We start from the raw sequence: 23,130 nt of genomic DNA, 5'->3' as shown, positions 1-23,130 counted from the left end.
GATAAGATGCTTGATGGCACCTTTCAATCCAGGCCAACAAAGCTCTTCACAAACATGGCAAAGGCCTGGACCCCGTGCCAGCATCCCTCAGAAAGACCAAGGTTTCATTCTCCAGGTACATCTGCATTTCTGTGAAGCTGACCACATTTTACTGCTGGGCAAGTTGGGCAAGGAGAAGAAAATGCTGTAGGAAAGTCAGAGGCTTCTAGTGAGTCAGGAGTTGATTCTTCCTGGGCCTGAGCCTAAACCTTTTAATACTTATCTACATATTTTGAACAGCAGAAGAGAATTTGCAGATCATCAGTGCTTCACAGTGTGTTTCCTCATGTGACGGCTTCACGAGCACAGATGACAGTTCTCAGGCAAATCTGCTAATTTGGAGAGAAAAAACGGTTTCGTCTGTTTTGCGGTGAGACACCTGAGAAGCCAAGAGGGCTGTTTCAGGAGGAAGCACAGAGAAGGTCTGTGTACTTACAGCTGTGCTTTCAATGCTGGAAAATAAATCATCTTTCCGTCACAGACCCCATTATAATTACCTTAGCATGGAAGAGCAGTGAGGATGTTCCTGACTTGCAGGTTGCTGTTTTGTGAAGAGGTGCAATGGGAATGGGGTGGTTAATTGTGTTTGGGGAATAAGGAGATGAATGACTAAGCTATGAGATTTCACACCAATATTCCTCCACCTTGTTGCAAAGAAACGTCACCCCACCCTACCTTGAGATGATGGCTCTGTCATTTTCCCCTGAAGAAACGTAGGAGAGCAGATCTCAGGACTTCCCTGACTCTGCTCTGGTTAGGGAGAAGAAGGCAGGGATGTAGCTACCCAGTTCCCTCTCCTCGTGCCTGCTCCTTCTGCCTGTTCAGTACCAGCAGCCTGCAGTTTGGGAGCTGACCCTTCCAGCTGATGCCTGGCCAAGGTGAGCACACACACAGCAGAATCAGCCTGGGGCTGGATCTAAACCAGGCAGAACCTGGCTTACCCGGGGAGTTGGCTACCTTGTCCTGCACTTGATGGCTCTCTGCAAAAAGGCTCCAAGAGAAAAGTGGCAGCTGAGAGACAGGCGCCCAGCAAAATAAATATTTGGTTCAGGTTCCACTGCGAACGAAAGCCCCACTCAAAACCTCAAAATACAGATTCAGGTTCAGTTTCTGCTTGGGGAGGTGAGGGTGAGGAAGAAGAACATGGTTCAGACTGGTTTCTGGCTTAGTTCAACCCCTTGCAAAATCATTTGGGCAACTCAGGAGCAGGTCAGAAGGAGGAAGGGGATGTTCTGGAGCACAGCTATGGTGGAGGTGGGCTCGAGGACAAAGATTAATGAAGGAAGTGGCTCAACACAACATGATTCTGCCCCACAGGGGAAACTTGAGCTGAACTCAAAGTATGGGCAGAACAGAGGAGCACCAGCAGCAAAGCAGGCCAGATTAAGTCTGGTGGGGGAAAAGACACAAGCTCAAATGAAAAGCTGTTTTTCAAGGAAAGGTTTCAAAATGTATATGGTTAAAAAAAAAAAAAAAAGGTGTCTGCTAGTCCCTGGATTCTGCACAAAAATAAATTAATCCATTGCCAAACACAAGAAACTGTAACGACCTACTTGGTAGATCTTTCCCTTTTGGAACTGACTTGACTCTGCTCCACTTGTATTACATGTGCCAGCTCTTACGGTTTCCTTACTTATGAAGACTTTGCCGTTTACATGGACATTAATTTTTGTCAGAGTCCATATGTTGCTTTTAAACCAAAGTACTGCACACGTTGCGTGCTGGCCATGTGGCCAAGACCTCAGCAAATGTATCTTTATGTAGAGGGTAAAACATGATTCCTACAAAAAGGGGGACTCGGTACTTTTGACTCAAGACTGTGGGAGCTGCTGAGCCATCTGCAATGTGTCCAAGTGCTCTCATCACTTGGGTCAGCACAGGTGGGTTTTGACCTCCTATCCCAGCAGCCTAACATCAACCCAGCTTCCCTTGAGCAATAGTCTGCCAGATGGAGTCATATCATATGCTATTCTTAGCAGGAATAACTCATTTCTAGGTGTTACAAGAAACTGGATCTGAAATAGGTACTCAGCATAAACAGACGCCTCTCTTGAAATGCCCAGACTGCAGTTTCAGCAGATTGCGTCCAGCAAAAGCATAAAGTTGAGTTTCAAGTGGTTTAACAGGTCAAAAGAGAAAAACAAACCAATATATTCATGTTTGAAAGTGTGCATACACCTGCATATACATCCACCCAGCTGCACAATCAACAGAACACTTCCACAACTTAAAAGCATAACTAAGCCGATCAGGCTGATATATAGCCCTTCCCTCTAACTTAAAGCACACTTTCCACATCTTCCCTTACATCCACTCTGAAAATGAGAGCTCCTAAGACAGCACTTCATTTTCAGAATGTAAAAAAGAAACCTAAAACCCCCATATCATGTCTGCAGCTATGTGCGGTGTGTGTGCATAATTCTGTGCCCCAGGACAGCAGAATGTGCTGCTATATAGATATCAATATATATAGTGCTTTACGCACAGGCTGCGAACCAAAATGTCTTGCAGCCAGCTGCCCAAATATTAGGTGCTCCTGGACCTTAGGGCATTGATGCCCTATAAATTTAGGAGTATTTATTAGGTGAATACAGAACTGGAAGTTTCGTAGCAGTGGAAAATAAGCATGATAATGAGGTAAACACATGTTGCAAAGAAAATACCAACTAATCGTGTGATCTCTGCAGGAAATAGCAGCTTTAAGTAGTCACTTCTTGAATGCTGGAGCAAGGCCTGCGAGCTGGCTACAGGATGGTGCACTTGTTAATAACATCCCTCTGTGTCCTGACATTTTTTCCAGTACTGTAAACCCAGGTTGACAAGAAAGTAACCAAAAGGTGTTTTGCTCCTTTGAAGGCATTGAATGGCCATGTGAATGCTCCTTTCCATTCCAGAAAGGAGAGAACATGGGCCTAGTGTCAGTTTTCTTTAGAGAAATGAGAAGGAGTATTTTTCAGGGGCCCATAGACAGCCCCGGTTACAGCTGAGGGTTCTCTTCCTGCAAGCAGAAGAGACTTTGAAGTACAGTGAGGTCTGTGCATCATGAGCTCCATCTGGAGGTTGCTTGTTCTAATCTGTGCGTTTTGAAAGGAATGGAGAGAAAATCCAACAGTACTGGGTCAAAATCAGCAAGCTCCTTCTGCAGGAAGCTCACAAAGCACTTCCTTGAGGTGTAGAGCAAGTTTCTGATGACTTAATGCCAGATATCCAGACCTGACAATTATGCTCAGCTCTGCTGTGAAGCTGTCAGCATGTATAGGACTGCCGGGACAGGACTGCATTTGGGGTGAGAAACTTCTGTGAGCTGTGTCATACACTCTATAATCACACCCATAGCTGGACATATCGTTGCCACCTCTGCTTGCTGCTTACCTGGGCACTTAATGTGGTCAGGAGCATAAGGTGCCCCAGCCCCAGGCCGCTGTGCAGGTCTGGGGGTTGGCACAAGGCCTAACTACTTACAAAGAAAACACAACAGGGTATTCAGCTATAATTTTACACGAAAAGTGCAGGATTTATGTGGGAAAAGCACCTCAAATAGTCCAAAGGCTGAACCTGCTGAAGTTTAAGAGCTGAGGTTCTCTAGCACGTAAGGCCACGAGCTGCAATGGCAGCTTGGTTGTCAGCCAGCTGCGGAGAGAAAAAATGGCTGTGTAATTAATTGCCCAGGGTGGTAAGGTGATGTGCAGAGAAGTACCCAGCCGGAGTTTACATTTCATAGACTCTTTACATTTTTTACCCATGAAACTAAGCAGCCTTCTCCAAGTGTTGGATATCGAGGGCTGCATGGGTTATTTCCTCCATTTTTTCAGCACCATTAAGAATCAGTTATGCAGGCCTTCTTCCACGGCAGGGTTGTAACAGGGAGCACCGCATGCTGCTTAGGAGAAAAAGCAGTTCTTGACACATACACAGACCATCAGGAGAAGATCTTTGACTTGCAACGAGAACTGGTTACTATTGCCAACAGGATATAAAAAAATTGAGGCACAGCACACAGGAGTAAGATCACAGTGATGACCCATCACACAGGCTGTGAGAAAGAGGCTGATGAAAAGGGGAAGGCTTATAGCTGTACAGATCCCTTTTCATATACTGTGGTGGCCTCTCCTTTCCTGGCCACATACTGGTTTATGGCTATCTTTAGAGAAGAAAGAGATATTCAATCTCCCCTATTCAGTGATGTATGTACCTGGCTGAAAAGGGAAAATATTCAGATTTGTCCTGTTACATGGTGGTGGGTATCAAGTACAAACCTGATTTCTGAATGGCAAGACGATCACTGACGGGGTGCCAATAGCTTTCGAATGGGTGATTTTTCCACAGCTAATACAGCTACCATGGCATTTACTGGAACCATCCTGTGGGGACCACCTTTGGGTATTCGTAATACAAAATGCAACAAAAGATGGACCACCGACAGAGAGCGGGTTTTAGCATCAGATCTGTATGGGAGCACAAGCGAGCTGCTATGAAAAGAAACAGATGGGGAACTCATGGGCTTAGCCAGCACCAACTGCCCAGGCCTTGATCCCCAGAGACGTGCTTGTTGGCAGCAGGGCAAATGCAATTTGTCTGTACTACTAAGCAGCCTCCCAATGAAAAGATACAGCTTTGTGCATGCTATGATTTTGCTAGTTTCTATCCTTTCATAAGCAAAACTAACACCCTCTAGGGAACCCAGAAATCATTGTTTTGAGACTTGACCTGCTGGCTGCCTATTTTGCAGTAAGGGTGTACCCACATGGTGGGCTCTCTTTTTTCTGTTTCCCAAGAGGATAAGTAGTGAACTGTTGTTTCTCCTGTCCCGCACCTGTGCAGGCCCTCTGCATCCACAGTGATTAAAATGAAGAGCCCTTGTGAACACCTGGAATTGAACTAGGCTCTGAATTAAAGGTCTGCTGAGATTACAGCCTAAATCGAGATTGCAACAACCCTAAAAAGTGCATAGCAGAGCAGCTCTATCATCAGGAACAAGGAAAGCAGGTGAGAGAAACCAGGCCTGTCAGAAGGTGCAGAATGTGGTCTATGGTCCATGATGAGACCAAAACCGCTTCCTCTACTGCTTTTGCTCAGGGGCAGCACTGGGCTGGAATGGATCCCTAGGCAGAGCAGGGGAGGGCCCAGGGGTGGCTGGGCATGGACAGCCAGGCCCAGCAGTGCCCAAGGGACGGACCAGCAGTGCCCCAGGGGACCAGCAGCCCCATGGTGGCCTCCTGGCAGCAGCCCACAGCCCTGGGGCATGCTCAGCCTCCTGGCACCCCAAGCTGGGCCTGTTCTCTAGTCCCAGCAAGCAGGGCACCAGATCCTGCCCTCTGACTTCATTCAAGTACCTCCATTCACCTGTAAACTTTATCCATTTCTTGAACTCGTACTAAAGTGCTAATCCAGTTTATACCCACACATTTAAATCGTGTGCTTTTTTCTAAATGTAAGCAATATGTACACAAGTACACATCAGAATTGAATCCATGCATAATATATATATTTGTACCCTCCTTCAGATACCTATATTCATATACACAAGAGAGAAAAACATCTATTGTTATATATTAGCATCTCCTGCTCCAAAGAAAATGGGCAGCCAGTCGGAATGGGCTGTCTTTTGTCATCCTTTGATAAGGTGCATACTCCCACTTTGAACATTGCTTTATTCTTGCCTCTAATATGCTTTGGTGCCTAAGAGTTAGTTATTCAGAGTTACAAACCTACATTCTTTATAAAGTGCTGAAATTGCATGAAAGTGGCTCTTTGTTCATGGGCTGTGAGAGGTAAAGAACAGGCTACAATATAAGCAGCCTTTTGCAGGTTATCCTTTCATCGTTTCTTCTGTTATCCTCTAATTTGAGATGGGCAGTGCCATACTCTGCAGTTCTTCTGCGCTTCTACACCTTTATAACAGTGTTCTCCTCCCTCCTAGTCCCCTTCCTATCAAGCATTCAGCAACTGTATTCAAAAACCTGTGTCGGGGAGGACTGAAACACTTTTTTTCTTAAAGTAGAAGTCTCTGTGCTCTTCCTCCCCCCCCCAACGAAAAATGTGTTTCAGATTCCATTTGCCCTGATAATATTTTCAAATAGCAGCAACAGAAGCAAAATGGTAGTGTGTCTCATTTTAATTGCCTAAAACCAACATGAATTAAATTTATCGGTCCTGTAAGCATGGAGTTGCTTCTTTTTAATATACTTAAAATATTTTTTATATTTTTATTTACAAAAGGATAAACAAGTCTGTGGTTTCACACTAAACAAAAAGAACAAGGCTAATAGCAGAAGAAAGAGACAGAAGAATGCGTGGGCTCAGGAATCTTTAAAAAAGTATTTGGAACACAAGCAACAAAGGACACACAGGGATGGCTAACAGCCAGCATGGCTGGAATAAGGTCTGAAAGAAACATCTCTTTTATCCCTCAGTAACGAGTGGACTCAATAAAGAGTCCAAAGCAGAGCAGTCCTTCAAACCTCAGATCTGCTTTCTGGAGCTTGAAGCTTAGTAGCCATACTTTTCATTGAGGTGAGTCTTGCCATCACCGCTCTGACCTAATGGACAAAGATAAAAAGTTACTTTAAAGAAAAAGCAAATGAATTTAAAAACAAATAAACAAAGAAAACAACATAAGAACCTCACAACCAACCAACAATGAACAAAAAAACACACCAAAAATTAGTCCAATACAAGTTTACAGGACAAGTATTAAATAGTCTCTAAGCAGCACCTGTCAGATAGGCATAAACCCAGACAGGATATTACAGTCCAAATTGTCTTTTTATTTATAATTCCTTAACATTACTAACAGTGTCAAGATTACATCATCTATTCATGCTTTATTTTATTATTTTTTTCCTGGTGTACTTTTTATGCCAACTTAGAAGATAAATCTGGTTATTAGCAGGTAGAGACAGGAAAAGGAGCTCCCTCTAATGGACACAACTCGCTTGGCTACCCTAAATCAGACCTCTGGGTTGGTTACTGAAGCAGGCATTTTGCTCCAGCTGATTCACACGCCAGGAAGGCTTCACCAGGTTATAGTTTTTCTTCAGTGAAATTTATTCTCATTTTTTTTTACTTCCTTTAGAGCCTGCCCACATTATCAAGTTGCAACAGCTTCAGCAAAAATTATAATGATGAATCTACCAAATGAAAGCTAAGCTTTGATCTTACGATGAAAACTTAAATGCAAGAAAATAAATTTCCAGTTTTGGAGCCACTGGAAATTCGATACATTCTTTAAGAGTGACCCCACTTAACTAAAAACACTCTAGAACTAAAATCAAAAAAGTTCAATTTTAACATGTACTAAATGTGTGTATCAATTATTCAGCATCTTCAGAGTTAGCAAGACTTTTCTTCAAAGTACGACCCAAAGTCTGTATTGCAAAAAGCTGCAGAGGATTTTCATATGTCACAGGCTTCTATGAAGATTGAGAATACTAATATCGCTGGGGCATTTATCCTCGGTGAAGCTTCGAGCTTTTCTTCTAACTAGATATCTGTATCACTATACGTGAATGGAGTTAGGTCTCAAATGTTACAGAAATGAAAGACAAACTTCAGGTGCATCTGCCCACTGAGATGAAGCTGCTACAGATAAGGTCAGCATTTCACAACAAGCATTGCATGGAGATACAAGAAGTAAATATGGGGCATAACATGCCAAAAAACATCAGGTTCTCAATAAGTATTCCCACATTACTTTTTCCCCCTCAATGCATTACAAGGACACCCTGACTACTTGTTAGGTATATTCTTGAGTTATAGGAATAAAACCCAAAGAAATGGTCAATACCTGCAGGAGGAACCCACATGCAGTAGTCTGGGTCATCATCTGGGTAATGTGAAGAAAAAAAAGGTGGTTGGACCTGCAAAAGGAGAAAAGATTTTTAAGGTGCTGCACCCTTTCAGCAATGTGTCACAGCCACTAAGTCTCTCAATTATTCAAAAGACAAATACTGAGTAGTGGGGGTTATTTTTACATGGCCATGGACAAAAAAATATAGTTTAGAGGAAAGAAAAAAATATAGTAAACTCTCAAATTGATCCAATTTATTCCCAGTATAGTCACAGAACCATAGAAACACTGGTTAGAAAGGACCTCTGAAGATCAACGAGTCCAAACTCCATCTCAAAATAGGTCCATTGCCAACACCAAATCAGGTCATCCATGGTCTTCAGAGAGTGGATCTGGGCAGACTAGTGAGGGGAGATAAATGTAGTGCAAAACTCTACAGCTTTACTGAAGCACTAACAGAAGTGCATATGACAACTTTCGGTTTCAAAGAAATCTCTCCCCCTGCTTTCCACAACTCCAGTTCTGAACATTTTAATTGCCTCATCCTAATGTTTGTTACTGTCATTTGACACTGAGTTTCTTTACACAGTGAAAAGCTTTAGAGTAGGATTTTTAAGAAGTGCTTTAGTGATTTCAAAGCACAATCCCACTGAAAACTTTAGGTTTAAGGTGACTTTTGAAAGTATATAAAGTATATAAAAGATCAGCTATGTTGTATAAGGGTAACTTAGCTTTTCAAAAGACAAGAAAACCCATTTTATTCAGGTCTCACTGGCATCACTGAAATGTTTAAAGCAAACAGAAACAGGTCACTTGCAATTCAAATGTTGACACAGCAATGTCTCTTTATCCCCAGCTTTTTAAGTTTTGCCACATTGGCATCATTTTCTCAACTTTTGTTTTCAACTACTGCAGGCAGCTAACAAAAAAAGTCTCACTCTACAGTTTTTTGATGTTTTATGAGCTCAAAATGTGCCCGTGTTACTCAGCACTGATTTGCATCACTCTGTAATATCATGACACAGTCCTAAGTTATGCAGTTGAAGCAATTTTTCATTCCCTCAAAAATCAAAACAAACGAAGAAACAGAAAAACAATTTCCCTTCTCCAAATTAACCTCTAAAAGAGTTCGTTTGTATCACTAATGTTTTGAAAAACATTAGACTGTGGAGTTGAACAGTTTTTAAGTATGACTTGTGAACAGCCACTTAAAAAATAGATTTTTTCCAGTTTTGCATTATTCAAAGTTATTCCTCAAACATGAAAAGAGAAAAAAACATAAGGAGAATTCCACTTGATACTTTCCATGCAAGAAAATGAGCCCAATGGCAGACAGGGCATGTGGAAAAAGTGATTTGTAATGGGAGAGAGAACACAGCTAAGCCATCTGGTATTTGGGGAATGCTCAGTGTTAGAGTGAACTCTGTGCTGATGGGAGGTGCTGACTTGACTGCCTCAGTGTGAATGCAGGAGAACAAGGCAGCTTCTCATAGAAAGGGTATACGTTGGGCTCTAACAGAGTAAATTTACTCTTGCTTTCTTTATCAACGTACTTTAGGCCAGCAACAAAGAATAATACTAGAGGCTGTGCCTACCCAGTCCTTGGGTCCTCTGCCAAAAGCAGCAAGAGCAGCAGCAGCTAGCACACACATGCTTCAGGGAGTTAAGTTTCTCTAAGCAGGTGGAGCAGGACTAAAATTCAATGGTCACCACAAAAAAATGTCCTAATATTCAGAACTCATGGCCCATCAACTACAGTAATCTTCTTTGATGGCAGCTGGCATTATGGTGAGATGCATTCTGAAGGGAAGAGCCCCGCAGTAAACACCAGGCTAAGAGCATGCCATCAGAGAAGTTTCTTCCCAATTCCAGCAATGCAACAACTACCTGTGTCCCAAAATGTGGAAGGCTCATATACTTTGCATTTTACTACAAATCTTATGAATGGGAAGCACATCACGTACACTCAAATTCAATAATAACTGGGTTGCAAAATACAATAGTCTTATTAGATATTTCTCTTACCATATCTTACAGAGAAGGATGAAAACTACAGTTTTAGTCCAGCATGTTCTGTGTCAGCCAATACATGCATCCCAAACTACTCTCCATGAAAGTTTTGCAAAGTCACTTTGGAAGCCCAGAAGAGCACCAGTGTTCTACAACACTTGTGCTACAGGAGAAGACGCAATTCACAACAGCTGAACTTCAGCTTTGCCAAGTGAATAGCTGGAAAAATAATTCTGTGTTTCAATTGAGAACCTTTTTTATTTACTACAGCTTCACAGAACCCCTCTCTCATGCTTGAAATGCTCTGCGTTCTCACTGGAGACTCCAGAAGCTGTGTCCAATGGTAGTGTGCAGTTCTACATTTGGGAATCACTCAGCAGAAAAGCACTACCATCACCAAAGGCACACTCAATCCAGTTGTTACTATTTCACTACTAAGGAGCCGACTAAAAGATTCCTTGAAATTCTTAGGCTGTAGGAGTCATAGTATTGTAACTAACCTTGCTTGAGCTATTTGTTTTCTTAGCTTTCTCAGATGTCTCTTCAGGCTTCTTGCACAATGCCTCAGATGCTGACAAAAAAAAAAAAAAAAAGTTTTATGACACATCATAAAATGACCAATTCTATCACAAATAAGCTTATAGAAAACTCACATAAGGATGGATACTTCCAAAAGGAAATCGAAGACAACTCACTGCAAAACCATTCATATTTATGGCTGCTGAGCATCTTTTTTTTCCATAGATCTATTAACTCACTCTTAATACACTCACAGACCCCAAACTGAATGCAGTTTAATGAGGTCCTCTATTTGGCATTCTGCAAAATCCTTTTAGTTAATGGCAGATGTTGATTTTCTATGAGAAACTCAATATCTGTAATCACTACGGTGACTGATTTAGACATAAACTGTAGAAAATGCAGAGTCAACAACCTTAAAAAAAAATCATTTTACAGTAACATATGTGAGGGGAAGGCAAAGACAGAAGTATGCCTGGCTTTTCTGCCGCTTAATCTATGAAATATTGACTTTTTTGAGTTAAGTCCATGGTTATTATCATGAGGACAGGAAAACATACTCTTAAGGCTCTAACTTAGGAAAAAAGAAAATTCATACAGATCTCCTCCAGATGTTCATTGCACCATACACTGTCTACATTTTGAGAATTGTGTGTGTGTGTGTGCACACGAGCAGAGGGGTCATCTGGGTCATTAAGAGTGCTAGCTAACATTATGTACTAGTTAACACTACAGAAGTACAGAACTTTCCTTTTACAAAGTGACATGAGCTAGTACTGCAGGAGAATAAGGGGAAAGAAGCATTATGTTTATGCTCCTAAATTAGAACAACTTTTATTCTGCACATTTATTTAAAACAAAAACAAAACAAAAAAAAAGAATCTTTCCACAATTAGTGACAAAAAGCAGGGAGATCTGAAACAGCTGAAATTGCTTGTTTTTGCCATATATTTAGCACTGCCCAAACAAAACAATTCTTCATTTGAATTCTAGATCCTTTAGACTCTGCAGTTAGGCTTAGTCTCTTTCTACTGACAAAAAAGCAGTAACTCCTTTAGGCAGTTTCTGAATCCACATGCTACTGTACTATAGTCTCCAAACTGTACAGCTCACCTTGAGATTTCTCTAGCGAGGGTCCCATCTGAGATTTATTTCTTAATATCTTTGGCTCAGGCAGAATATTAACCCCTGTAAAAAAAAAAAATGTTAGGTGAATGCTCTGCACTAACTTTGAAGAGCAGAAAAAAATTTGAAGGGAACTCTTAGTTACATTTGTTTCAGGAAGAATTCTTCCCTTAGAAGTTCTCCAAATTATTTCATTCAAGTCTATCACAATAGAGTATTAAAGGAAAATTTATGACCAGTTAAAATACACTTTTCAAGAACAACCTGTTCAGCATTAAGACAAGAATATGGAATTAGGTTTCTGTCAAACAAACTATTTACGGATAAACATTATTAATAAGATTTTATAAATGCATGAAGTTAATATATGAAAGGATGGGTTACAGATAAACCATACAGATGCAAAGAAGATACTTCTTCTTTCCTATTTTTAGAATTATTTTTCCTCCTCACTAGCTGGTCTGAAGCTTTACTGAGGTATTTGTTTTCATGTTAAGTCACTCTCCCTGCCAACAACACATTGTGGTTATTATTACATGGACTTTCAATCTAAAGAAATCAGGGCCTATCAAAATAGGGCCTTTCTTGAGTCCAGGAGACTTACTTCTATTTTACCGAAAGCAAGAAAATATGACTGCCGAGTAGAGTCCCAACCTGAAACAGGTATAACTTTCACCTGTTCCTTATCTGTTTTCACCTAGACACCGGGTTCATGGCAAAAATTTATGGAAACGCTATACACTGCTGGAAAACCTGTGACACAAACCATAGCAGATTCACATGGCTCAGGAAGAAAAAAAAAGTACTTATAGACTCAGCCTTACTACTAGAAAAATCAAAATCCATGCTTACCATCCTGAAGGGATTCTAGCTTCTCATTATTGCGAGTAGAACCACTGGGATCATAAATTTCTTCTCCTGTTTCTTCCTCTGTTGTTATTTTCATTTCCACATCTGATGCTCTGCTGTTTACTGCATCTACTTCCTGCTCCTCCTCCATTTCTTCCTCTTCTTCCTCCTCCTCTTCCTCTGGTCCATCGTCTTTCATTTTTAACAAGTTTTCAGGGATAACTGGACGCTTATCAGGCAATTTCTGCAGGACAAAGACTTGTGCATCAGTGCCAGAACAACATGGAAGTAGATGTCACAGAGATTCATTACAGGAGCAAACACGCGTGTTTCGGTCACAGAGATAGCCGGTAGGGAAACACTCACAGGATGAAGAATAGTTAGGTTTTAAGGAAAGTGTTTTTGGTAGAGATGGAAGGGGGAAAAAAAAGATGTTCAGCCCACAGGCAAGAGTGCAGTCTTTTCATAAAAGGGACACTGGGAGCTGAATCAATCTTGGATACGATCTTAGCTAAAAGATCAAGAAAAACAAAAGAAAGAAAAGGACTAGCTGCTGAGGTATAGCAGTCATTCAGCCTGATGTCTCCAGACTGCCTCTACTTGGATCAATGCCTTTTAACTGCAGCTGTGCCCCAGAAGATTGATTGCATGAGGGCACAGAATGGCTACTGCTGGCAGCAAACAACATCTGGCAGGCACTGCTTGCTGCCCTGTGCACTCTTCCACTCCTGCAGGCTTGCTCCTCCGTGCGAGATGACACGGTTGCCACCTGTAGGCTCCACAGCCTCAGATATCTAAGAACAAGCATCTGACTTGCAGCACTTACCCCTAGGCTTCCAGTTTTCAGCTTGAATTTACTCCCTCCTTTCATTGCACCGAAGAGAGGCAGGGCAATCTTTTTAGGTTTGCTGTCTGCTTCCAGACTGTGACTCCCACTCCTAATAAAAAATAGTTACAAAGAAAAACAGTATTTAACGAACCAAACAAGTCTTATATATACATATGCAAAAACCCTGCAAAATAGAAGTGAATATATAGAAGTCCTATTTCTTTCAGACTTGCAGCATCCAAGGAGGACGTTTCAGGATATGACTCCTCCGTACTACGTGCATGCTGCAGGAGTCAGACACTTGCCATAACAGAAAGAAAAAGCAAAAAGCAAAAAAAAAAAACCAACCAGAAAACACACCTATCAGACTCGCTCAAATTCAAATGCACTTACATATATGCATAATATACCTGTAAATATATAAACACACTCAGAGGCCAAACCTCAATTTAAGTAAATTAAGTAATTAAACCTCTAATCAAGTTGTCACTAGTAAACGACGAACCCAGCACACACCCTCTTGAATTGCAGCAGCATTGCTAGGCAGTGGCTGAACAGCCATTGCACTTGACTTCTGGGTACATTTCACAAAGTAATTTTTATATTATACAAAGTACTGTAAAACTCTTCAGCTCCTTTTGGATGGAGGTTGTAGAAAAAAATAAATGCTGACACCATGTTTCCAGCCCCTTCCTGCTCCCCATCCCAGTGTAGGTTCAATTTACTCCGCTGTTGCTGTGCATCTGCCTCAACCCCAGAGGCAGCAGTGGCCAGGAGGCACAGAAGCTTGCTGGAGAGATGAACCAGGAAGTTTTGCTGCCTTTGCATTTGTAAAACTGTCTACTTACTTGGGGTGCAAGATTGCCTATGAGAAGTAACAACAGTGGAAGTAATTAAAAAAAACAACAACAAAACAAAACAAACAAAACAAACAAACGAAAAAAAAACACAACAGACTTTAGCCAAGACTTACGGCGGCTTCAGCTCAGGTAATTCTGTAGGCTTGACAAGCTTTATTAACCCTTTCAATCTCTGCTGCTCTTTCCTCAGTTCAAACGATCGCAAGTGAAGTTTCTTTCGAGTCACGCTGTCTAAGGTGCACCCTGACTTTATTTCGGTCATGAATTCATCCAAGGAATCTTGAGCTGCTGGCTGGGACTGGGCTAGGCAAGATAACGATAAGATACATATTGTTATGCTCAAGTCCTACCTTTAGAGAATAAAGAATATATGAATGACTATCCTCTCTGTGAGATTTTTTTGAATGGTGAAATAATGGAGGTTGATAGCCCTAGAAAGATGAAAGCTTTTCTCTTAACAAAGCCCAGCAGTAAATCTTAATCCACTCAGATGAAAAAGCCTCTCAAAATTGAATGTTTCTTTATAAGCAAGTCTCTCTGCATTCTAGGTTGCTCATCTCAAATCAAGATCTGCTGTCCCTAAAAAAAAACAAAAAGTGGCTTTTGGGTCCTTTTTATAGTCACAGACTAAAATAAACATGGCTACAAGGAATCCTACAACACCACATGGGAAATCCCATTTTGACTTTCCCAGGATGTTTATGTAATAATGTTTGCAAACCTAAAAATGAATTAACTGACACATGATGCTGTCTCCCACTCCTGAATGACTGAGTGCATATGAGAATAAATTGTATATGTTAAGACAATCACATAAAATTTATCTTTGTTTTGGTTTGATTTTCTAACAGGAAAACACTGCTTTGTACTTGAGAAAAACAAAAAGACAGTCCTTCTACTCCACCTGACTTCAAACAAAAATATTTCTCTACATATTTAACTAATTAAAATAAAACTGGGAGGAAAAACTCAAACAACAAAGAAAAATAAATACACAATTCTAACATATGGATTTAGCAAATGAACAAAAGAACAGGAAAACTCCTGAAGCGCTGTTCAAGCCTGAGAAAGGAATTTTTATATTTTGCTCAAAAGTAACTTCGAGACAAAGGAAAACGTTGTTAGGATTACATCGAGTTTTTTGACAGGCAGTTTTCTGCCTTTTATTGTTATATAAAGTTGGCAAATCTGGTATTTATCTGTGGCTTTAATATATGCACAAGGATAATTCTGTGACCAATGAGTTATTTTTAATTCAGTTTACATTATTGTTAGGAGTATACATTTGAGCGGTTTTACATAACATTTAATATTTACACAAAAGTATAAAAAGACTAAAATTTTCAAATGTACTCAACTGAAAAGGATATTTCTGATCTAGAGACAAAATGCAGTTTTTACAAACATATGAAAGCTGAAACAATAACTGAAGACATACAGGATTAAAAAGCTCAGAGAGATAAGAGCATCCACCTCCAACCAAATATAAATAAGAATGAAATGTATTATAAAAGAAATTCAGACAGAAATACTCTTCTTTTTCCTAACTGTTTTGAGCTTAGACAAAAATGATCAATGAGAAGGCCTTGTTAATAAACAGCCTGAATCACCTCACAGCCTAGAATCGAGAGGAGCTGTCATGGGAGGCAGGGAAAGCTATAGAGCTTTTACTGCACCAAAAACTTACCAATTTTCTTTTGAACAGGCAACCAAAAATGAGACTGAAGAGCTTTGTGTGTCTGATTTTCATTCAGTTACATCAGTAACTGAGAGACACCAAGTCAGTCCATCAGTAGTTAGTTCTGAAGAACAATTTATGAACTTTCACTGAGATCTTTTCAAAAACCACTTAATCTCTCCAAGTGCTTGCTAAGAGGTGTTGCAATTTAGCCTGTCATTCACTCACTGGTCTCACTACACTCTCACCCCTAGGCTACAAATGATCATTTAGAGCAAGCCAAAGTGCATGAAGGTTTCAGAACTGTATGGAATGCTGCAACTTTGCCAGACAGCTCAAGAGAGTAATAAGAGTCACCCATGATCAATACGCACACTCCTGGCTTATACTTGTATTCCTCATCTATGATTACATCTGAGAAAACACAAGTAACTAGAACACACGCACACAAACCGATGACAGAATATTTGCTATGTTTTATCCTGGTCTAGTTTTAGGAAATCTGCATCCAAAACTGAATCACTCTGCATTGCAATACCTTGCAGGCTGTTGGGCCTGGTAGTTAACTGATGAGATTTCACTTTTTCTAAGTCTCTGAACTAGTTCTGTAACCAGTTACAATTTACCAAGACACGATAACATATCAGAATTATATGGTGTTAGTAGGAGTCTACAAATGAACTGATTCTTGGTTCTTCTAGTTTCTACTACGATCATTCTTGTTGAGAAAAAGTAATGGAAGAAACAAAGGCTTCATGACACGTAAGTGCTTGGTATTGCCTGTCATAGGCAATATAAAGCATTAGCTTCTCCTACTAGTTGATCAAGAGCTACTTATCAGTAAAGTCATGCTGAAAACAATTACTTCAAAGACACTGAACTGACCCATCGGTCAGAATGCTCACTGGAACAATAAGGTTTTCTCAACAGTGATCTGGTAGAATCAATCGCCACGAAAGATGCTCATACAAATGAGTTTGGGCGTAGCATTGAATAAGAAAGAAATGTGCCCATATAATTCAGAAAAGATAGCGCTGCTGTCAGACTGCTGCTAGGTTTCTTGAAGAAGCTCTGACAAACTGACATTATAGCCTTTATTAAAGGCAACTTTGTTAGAAAGCGTTTTGTATGATGAACCAACCTACCTACATTTCCTTCATGCCTTCCTTCCACAAGATATCATCAGTAATTTAAAGCAAAACGCACCTCATGTAGTGTGTTTTTAAATCCAAGTTACTAGCAGGCACATTCCCCACTTTCTGGAAAGGCTCTGCCTTCATGCACAGACAATCCTAGAAACCTGAATGGCTCTTTCATAAGCTAGAAAGCTTACTGAACACGTGAGCTAAGCATCCACTACTCTAACTCTGTATTTCTCTTTCCCTACCTTTTCAAGGTGTATTTTCAACGAGAGAAGTAAAATGAAAGATACTGTCTTTCCTCTGCCAGTTGTTTGTTCTTCCCTTACAGATGGTTTTGGAGGGAGTGGAAAAATGTGGTTCTTTAGCTGGGTCAGTTTCACTACTATGGGCAGATAAACAGTAATAATGTCCACCCTGTTATGCTCCAGGAGCTTGTACACTCTCCTCATCTTAGACGTGGGATACTTTTGGAGAAATCTGCACTCATTAGCAAATAACTACACACACAGTACATAACCTACTGGATTAAGAGTATTAAGTATCCTCTCCAGATAACTCAATCACCTGCAAATCTTCCTACCTCTTTGTGGAAAGCAGACATACAAAAAAATGAATGTAAGACGCATGATTCTATGATATTCGTAAGATGTTTTTTTTTTTTTTTTTAAATGGAGAACACTATAATCAGAGACTTCACATCTTACCTTTCCCTGAAGCCTTCAGCTTTTCTGTTATCTCAAGGAGCTCGTTTTCAGATTCCTTTAGCTTTGCAACCTATGAGAGAAAAGATCTCCTAAGCATATGCTTTATCTTCTTTAAAATCTCCATTTAAAAGTTCCTCAAATATCCTACCACATTATCTCTCTTTTTTTATTTTTTTTTTCTTTTAAATTAATTTTATTTCTGATCTCCGACTGGGAATTTCTGGGATGAAAAAAATATAGTCTAGATTATTCCTAAACTATGCATCAAAAATTATTTGAACAGTATTCATATTTATGTGTTTCAGAAAGTCCTTTCTCATAATGCTTTTATGCCACTGTCATGATCCTCCAGCCCTTCCTACTCTCACCTATTAGCCTCTCCACACACTATTGTCTGTGTAGGACTTTCAGTTGTCATACTCGTGTCAGTCCAGTCTGCTCATTCTTTGAAGCAGAATAAGATCCTTTGTTGGTATGTGCCCTGTGAACTTGAAAGTTTGCAATTATTATTTAGTGCTTTAAAGCTATTTTATGGTATCCTGTTCTCATTCATCCACTGTTGTGATCTATCAAGCAGAAGGCAATATTACACAGACAAAAAAGAAAGGCAGTATGCTTTCACTGTAATTACCATTTTTTCAGATATTTATAGATACCGTGAACAAAGTAAAAAAACTCTATTCAAAGTTGCAAATTTCTCTTGCCTCTCCTAGTTTATGACAAATTAAGTCTTGTATGCAGTGACAGAACCTCACAAACCAAACCTTGCTCACTAGAGAAGAGACACCACAAGGAGCTGCAAACTACTTTTTTGTAGGCTGACTTGGCCTTAAGCCATGAAAGTTCCTGACAACAAGGTATTTTATTTTCCACAGCCAGTTATCCCTTTTGCTTAAGGTAGCAGATATGCGTCAGTTAGTAGCAGTACCAATGATGTTTCTGTGATGTACACTAAGTATTAAATTGAAGTAACAAATCACTTTCTCACTTTCTGTTGTTGTTTAAGAGTTTAAGGTTTCTTCTATATCCCTTTTTTCCCCTCTCAAAATCTTTAAAAGCCTTTGGTGATTCTACAATCACCAAATCTAACCCCATTCCAATTTATCTTGTCCAATTAATAGATAAGGGTATCAAATGATACTAGAGTTCAGGCCAACAAAAATAAGAACTGGGGAAAAAAAATATACACACACACACACATATATAAGCTTTCCTTCTTAGTAATAAGACATTTATGAAAGAATAGGCCTGGCATGTCATAATTCTTCTTACCAGGGAGTCGTAAGTTTCTGGTTTTTCTTCTATTTTACCAGCTTTCTTCATTCTGTTCAGTCGCTTCTTTTCTACAGCACCAGTTCGATCAAGGAAGGTGTCATCATCACTATCATAGAAGTCCTCATCTTCCCAATTCTTTGATTTCCTTTTTCGAGATACTGGGAAAGGTTAAAGGAAAAGGCCAGGAACAAAGTGACTTACACTGAGAAGTCAAACAAGTTCATGATAGCAATCTCAAACCCCTAGAGTTAAGGGGCTTTTAGAACCATCACAGCATTTACCCAGTTACTTACCTGCTTCTTGCCTCAGCACTCCCCTAGCATCCAATAATCTGCAAGCTTCCAGTGCACACTGTACCATTGCTTCTTTCTTCTTTCCTGAATGGAGAACCTCTGCCACCAGCTGCTTCCCTGATGCATCATCCACAGGCAACCTGTTCAGTTCACAGGATCAGAGAATAGCTCCAATACAAACTGCTTTTCCTGGATGCTACTCAGACACTGTATTTGTCATGTCAACATTGTTCTTTCCACCTCTCTCTAGTCTTTCTTTTTGTGGGGGTTAAATATTTTTACATTTCATTTGACACCCTACTAATCCAAACATGAGCACAGACTTTCTGTATTTTATTTCACTAACCCAAACAATAAATATTTTTCCATTTGTTCAGTTGGGATTACAACAGGTTAAACATCAGTCATGGATCTTTTTAAGCATCCATTTAAGCATCACCTTGCATCTATGCAACACCAGTAACAAATACTTTATGTCACACTGAAGGAAAGGTTTCTTAAGCAATGATGACATGTTGTACCTATCCATTTGAGACCTAATCTGTTGATTTAATTCTACCTCACCTTCTCCAGCCTAATACAAGAATTATGATAGTTGGTCAACAAAACCCACAAAACTGCTTTGTACCAATTTCAGTTCTTTGATGGTATAGAGTAGAACAATTTTTTCCCCATTAGGAGTTGTAAGATACTGACTCCTGGTTTCTTCTGTATTTCAATTTCATGTGTTTCTGAAAACATGGGGAACTGAAAGAACCCGTTTCCTTGCTTTACCAATTTTCACCTCTAAGGAGCACCAAATGCTGGCAGACCAGAAAGGAGTACAGACACTGAACTAGGCATTGATCCTTGACCTTCTGCTTCAGTATCAGGACTTTGGTCTAATTCCAGCTGGCCTCCTTGGCAAGCATGATAGATAAGTGATTCCCTCAGCTTTTGTTTGTGAATACAATGAAGCCAGATTCTACACAAAGAAGTGAATGAATGTATGTATACATACTTGACCCTGCATAGCCAGCTGTTGTGCCCACGGTCATCATATTCGTATTCTAACTCTTCTCCTAGAGAGGAAAAGAAAGAAAGAAAGTTGGTGTAGTTACCAAAAGTGAAATAAACAGGTACAATCTTTATAGCTGAGAAAAACATCAGGGTTAGACAAAATAGGTATGATGTTCTTGTAGTATATCAAAGACTGAATTTGTCTTTTTTTTTTTTTTTTTTTTTTTTTTACGCTATGGGATCTTCGGTTCATATTATGCTCATTTAGCTATTTTTCACAATCAAGGTTTTTTTCAGATCAAAGATCTGTAAGTGACCTGTTCGGGAATACACAGTTAAAGAAAAAAAACAACCTCGTACCTTCAGGCATTAAAGTAAATGATACTGAAGGAAGGACAGTTTGAAATCTGGATTCACAGATGCTGTTTATCACAAAGGTTAATTTTTCATGTTAACAAATATAGGAGTAATCGGTAAGCTTTGCTAGCAACTAATGGAAGCTTAGGCTAATTCATTATTGCTTTTTTCTTTTAATACTTTCCAGTGCTATCTCCGAACAGCACAGCTTGAAATTTGATGGCTTCAGATTTTTTAACATAGCTTCAAAAGATGGATGTGGTTTGACAGAGGAACATAAGATGCCCTCTCCAACTCCCAATTTAGAAGTTAGGAAATAAGTCTCAGCTCTTCAGTGGTAAGCCAAGTTTTTAAAAACAACCCCCTTCTCCCAAAAAAACAATGACCAAACAAAAAAGCCCCACCCACAATGAAACAGAAAAGTTTAGCTTTCACTCTTTAATTTCCAAAGAAAAATATGAGCACAAACACCAAACTTGGCTAAACAAAAATAATTTATAAGTGAAAAGTACCTTCTCTGTCAAAAAAGCCCTGTAGGGCCTTTCTAGGGTCTTTCATATAGAAGGCATCTTGTACATCCTGAAAATCAATAGCTATAGGGTTTTCTTCAGCGTCATCCTCCTCAGCATCCTCTCCTGGAAGAACAAAGTGGAAACAAGATATTGAAATGTTAGAATTTGAACACCAGTGTATTTCAACTACTGTCAGTTTGAAAGAAATACCAACTACATCATCCTAAAATTATTTTTCTTAACTTGAATATTGGTTCTGCATCCAAACAAACCCCACCCCCCCACTTTTGATATTATTTATTCCATTTTAGGATACAGTTTTACATAGAAATGTTACTAGAGTTTCAGCACCTTCAAGGGGTTTATGTGCTTATAAATTCTCATTTACAAACAAACCATTTTGTACTGAAAAGCTTGTTAATTATAATTTATCTCATTCAGATGTGGAATTACTGTTAAAAATGTAAGGACAGCCTCACTGCACAGCAGTCTCAAGCAAGAAAATTCAACCTCTCTGGCCAAAGTGTCAACATCACTGCAAGAACAAAATACACAGCCCAAACTAAAGTCTCGTTTTCCTTTCAAGGTACAGATAAATCGCTTTTTCCCTGACTTTAGAAGAAGCTCTAGTAAGGTTCTTGCCTGGTATATTTAGCCTACTCACAGTACTTGTCTTTTTAAGAGGAAATGGACTTTGCATTTGTACTCAGGAACTTCCACTGGTTTTGGACAATTGTCATCCAGCTGGTACATCAACCCTAGTATTCCTTGAAACTCACTTAAAAACCTCCCAAAGAGCATCAGCTGATGTGTGCATCAGTGCTTACCCATTCCCCACGAGCAGCTCATTTCTGTGTTCTGACTGCTCTCGTTTCTTCTCTCCTCTTTGTCACCTTCCTCGTCAGAGTCCTCTCCCACATCGTCTTTTCCAGTTTTGCTTGCTGCTGCTTGCGCAGTGCCTTCAGCTGCGTCACGGTCAGCTCCGACTCGGACTCCTGATCCTCCTCGGGTCCCTGTGTCACAAACAGTAACTTTATAGGAGCATTTTAGAAAGGAGAAGGGGGATAATTTCAACAAGACATGTACATTACATACAAGAATGTCTACAGATTATAGCGCCCTTCAAAAAGCGCTCTTCAAACCTTTCGCTATTGCTCTTCAAACCGGAAGATGCATCTGCTTGCATGCAGATATATCAATTTTAACATCGAGAGGAGGAGAACGAAAGAAGTGAGTGTTACTTTATACCCTCAGGCCGCTCAAATACAGCCCAAAGGGGCACAACGCAAAGATTTCCAGCGGAGCACTTGGGGAGCACGCAGCTCACCCCCCTACCACACTGAGCACCCCAAGGCCCTCCTGCCCTCCCCCAAACCTCCCTCGGGGCACAGCTGGGGCACAAGGCCCCATAATTAAATAAATACCAGCGCTCCCCCCGTGCACCCCCGGCCCACCTGCAGCAGGAAGAGGCGGGAGCTGCCGCCGAAGCGGAGCCCGTGGCCCACCCGCACCCGGCAGTAGGTGCGCGGCGGCACCCTCGCCTTGTTGAGGAAGGTGCCGTGGGTGCTGCCCAGGTCGTAGACGTAGAAACCGGCGGCGGCGGAGCCCTCGGGGGAGCTGCCGGGCCCCCGGTACTGCAGCACGGCGTGGTGCCGCGACACCGACGGGTGCTCCAGGGCCAGGGCGCAGCCGGGCAGCCGCCCCGCCAGGAACCAGCTGCCGCCCTCCAGCCGCACCGAGCCCAGCACCACGCCGCCCTTCAGCACCTCCAGCCCGTAGCCGGCGCCGGCTGGAGGGCGGCAGCCCCACGGCGGCTCCTCGTAGCGGGGGGCTGGCGCTGCGGGACCGGCACCGGGACCGGGACAAGCCCCGGGACCGGCTCCGGCTCCGGGTCCCGGTTCGGCTGGCGGCGGGCGGCTCGGCCGCTTGAAGCCGGTCGCCTCCGTCTCGCCGGGCTCCGCCATTTTACGGCGTCCCTCCCGAAATAGGGTCCGCCGCGGCCTGGCGGAGCGGGGAGGCGGCCACCGGGAGGCTGCGGCGCTGCCTCGGCTCCCGGCAGCGGGACGGGACCCGGGGCGGGGAGCCGGGGGTGGAGGGGGCCGGCGGCGCTGCGGGCTGGGAGCCCGGAGCCCGGCGCTCTCCTCCCCCCC

At 41.3% G+C, this 23,130-nt stretch overlaps 1 protein-coding gene across 1 annotated transcript; it reads right to left on the bottom strand.

Annotated features, from left to right (window-relative positions):
* Nucleotides 1–6,062: 6,062 nt before the first annotated feature.
* SLC4A1AP (solute carrier family 4 member 1 adaptor protein) lies at nucleotides 6,063–23,126 on the bottom strand. The gene is given in 15 exon segments (XM_082758281.1): nucleotides 6,063–6,578; nucleotides 7,826–7,898; nucleotides 10,339–10,409; nucleotides 11,471–11,545; nucleotides 12,335–12,575; nucleotides 13,158–13,269; nucleotides 14,134–14,323; nucleotides 17,545–17,614; nucleotides 18,817–18,977; nucleotides 19,113–19,252; nucleotides 20,113–20,173; nucleotides 20,981–21,103; nucleotides 21,808–21,897; nucleotides 21,900–21,993; nucleotides 22,435–23,126. Coding segments are annotated over 15 exon segments (2,061 nt in total). The 5' UTR covers nucleotides 22,945–23,126; the 3' UTR covers nucleotides 6,063–6,528.
* Between the last annotated feature and the right edge of the window lie 4 nt (nucleotides 23,127–23,130).

The sequence above is a fragment of the Aythya marila genome (genome assembly GCF_965140915.1).
Source record: "Aythya marila genome assembly, chromosome: 3".
Lineage (NCBI taxonomy): Eukaryota > Metazoa > Chordata > Aves > Anseriformes > Anatidae > Aythya > Aythya marila.
This window is presented reverse-complemented; position numbering and strand designations above follow the sequence as displayed.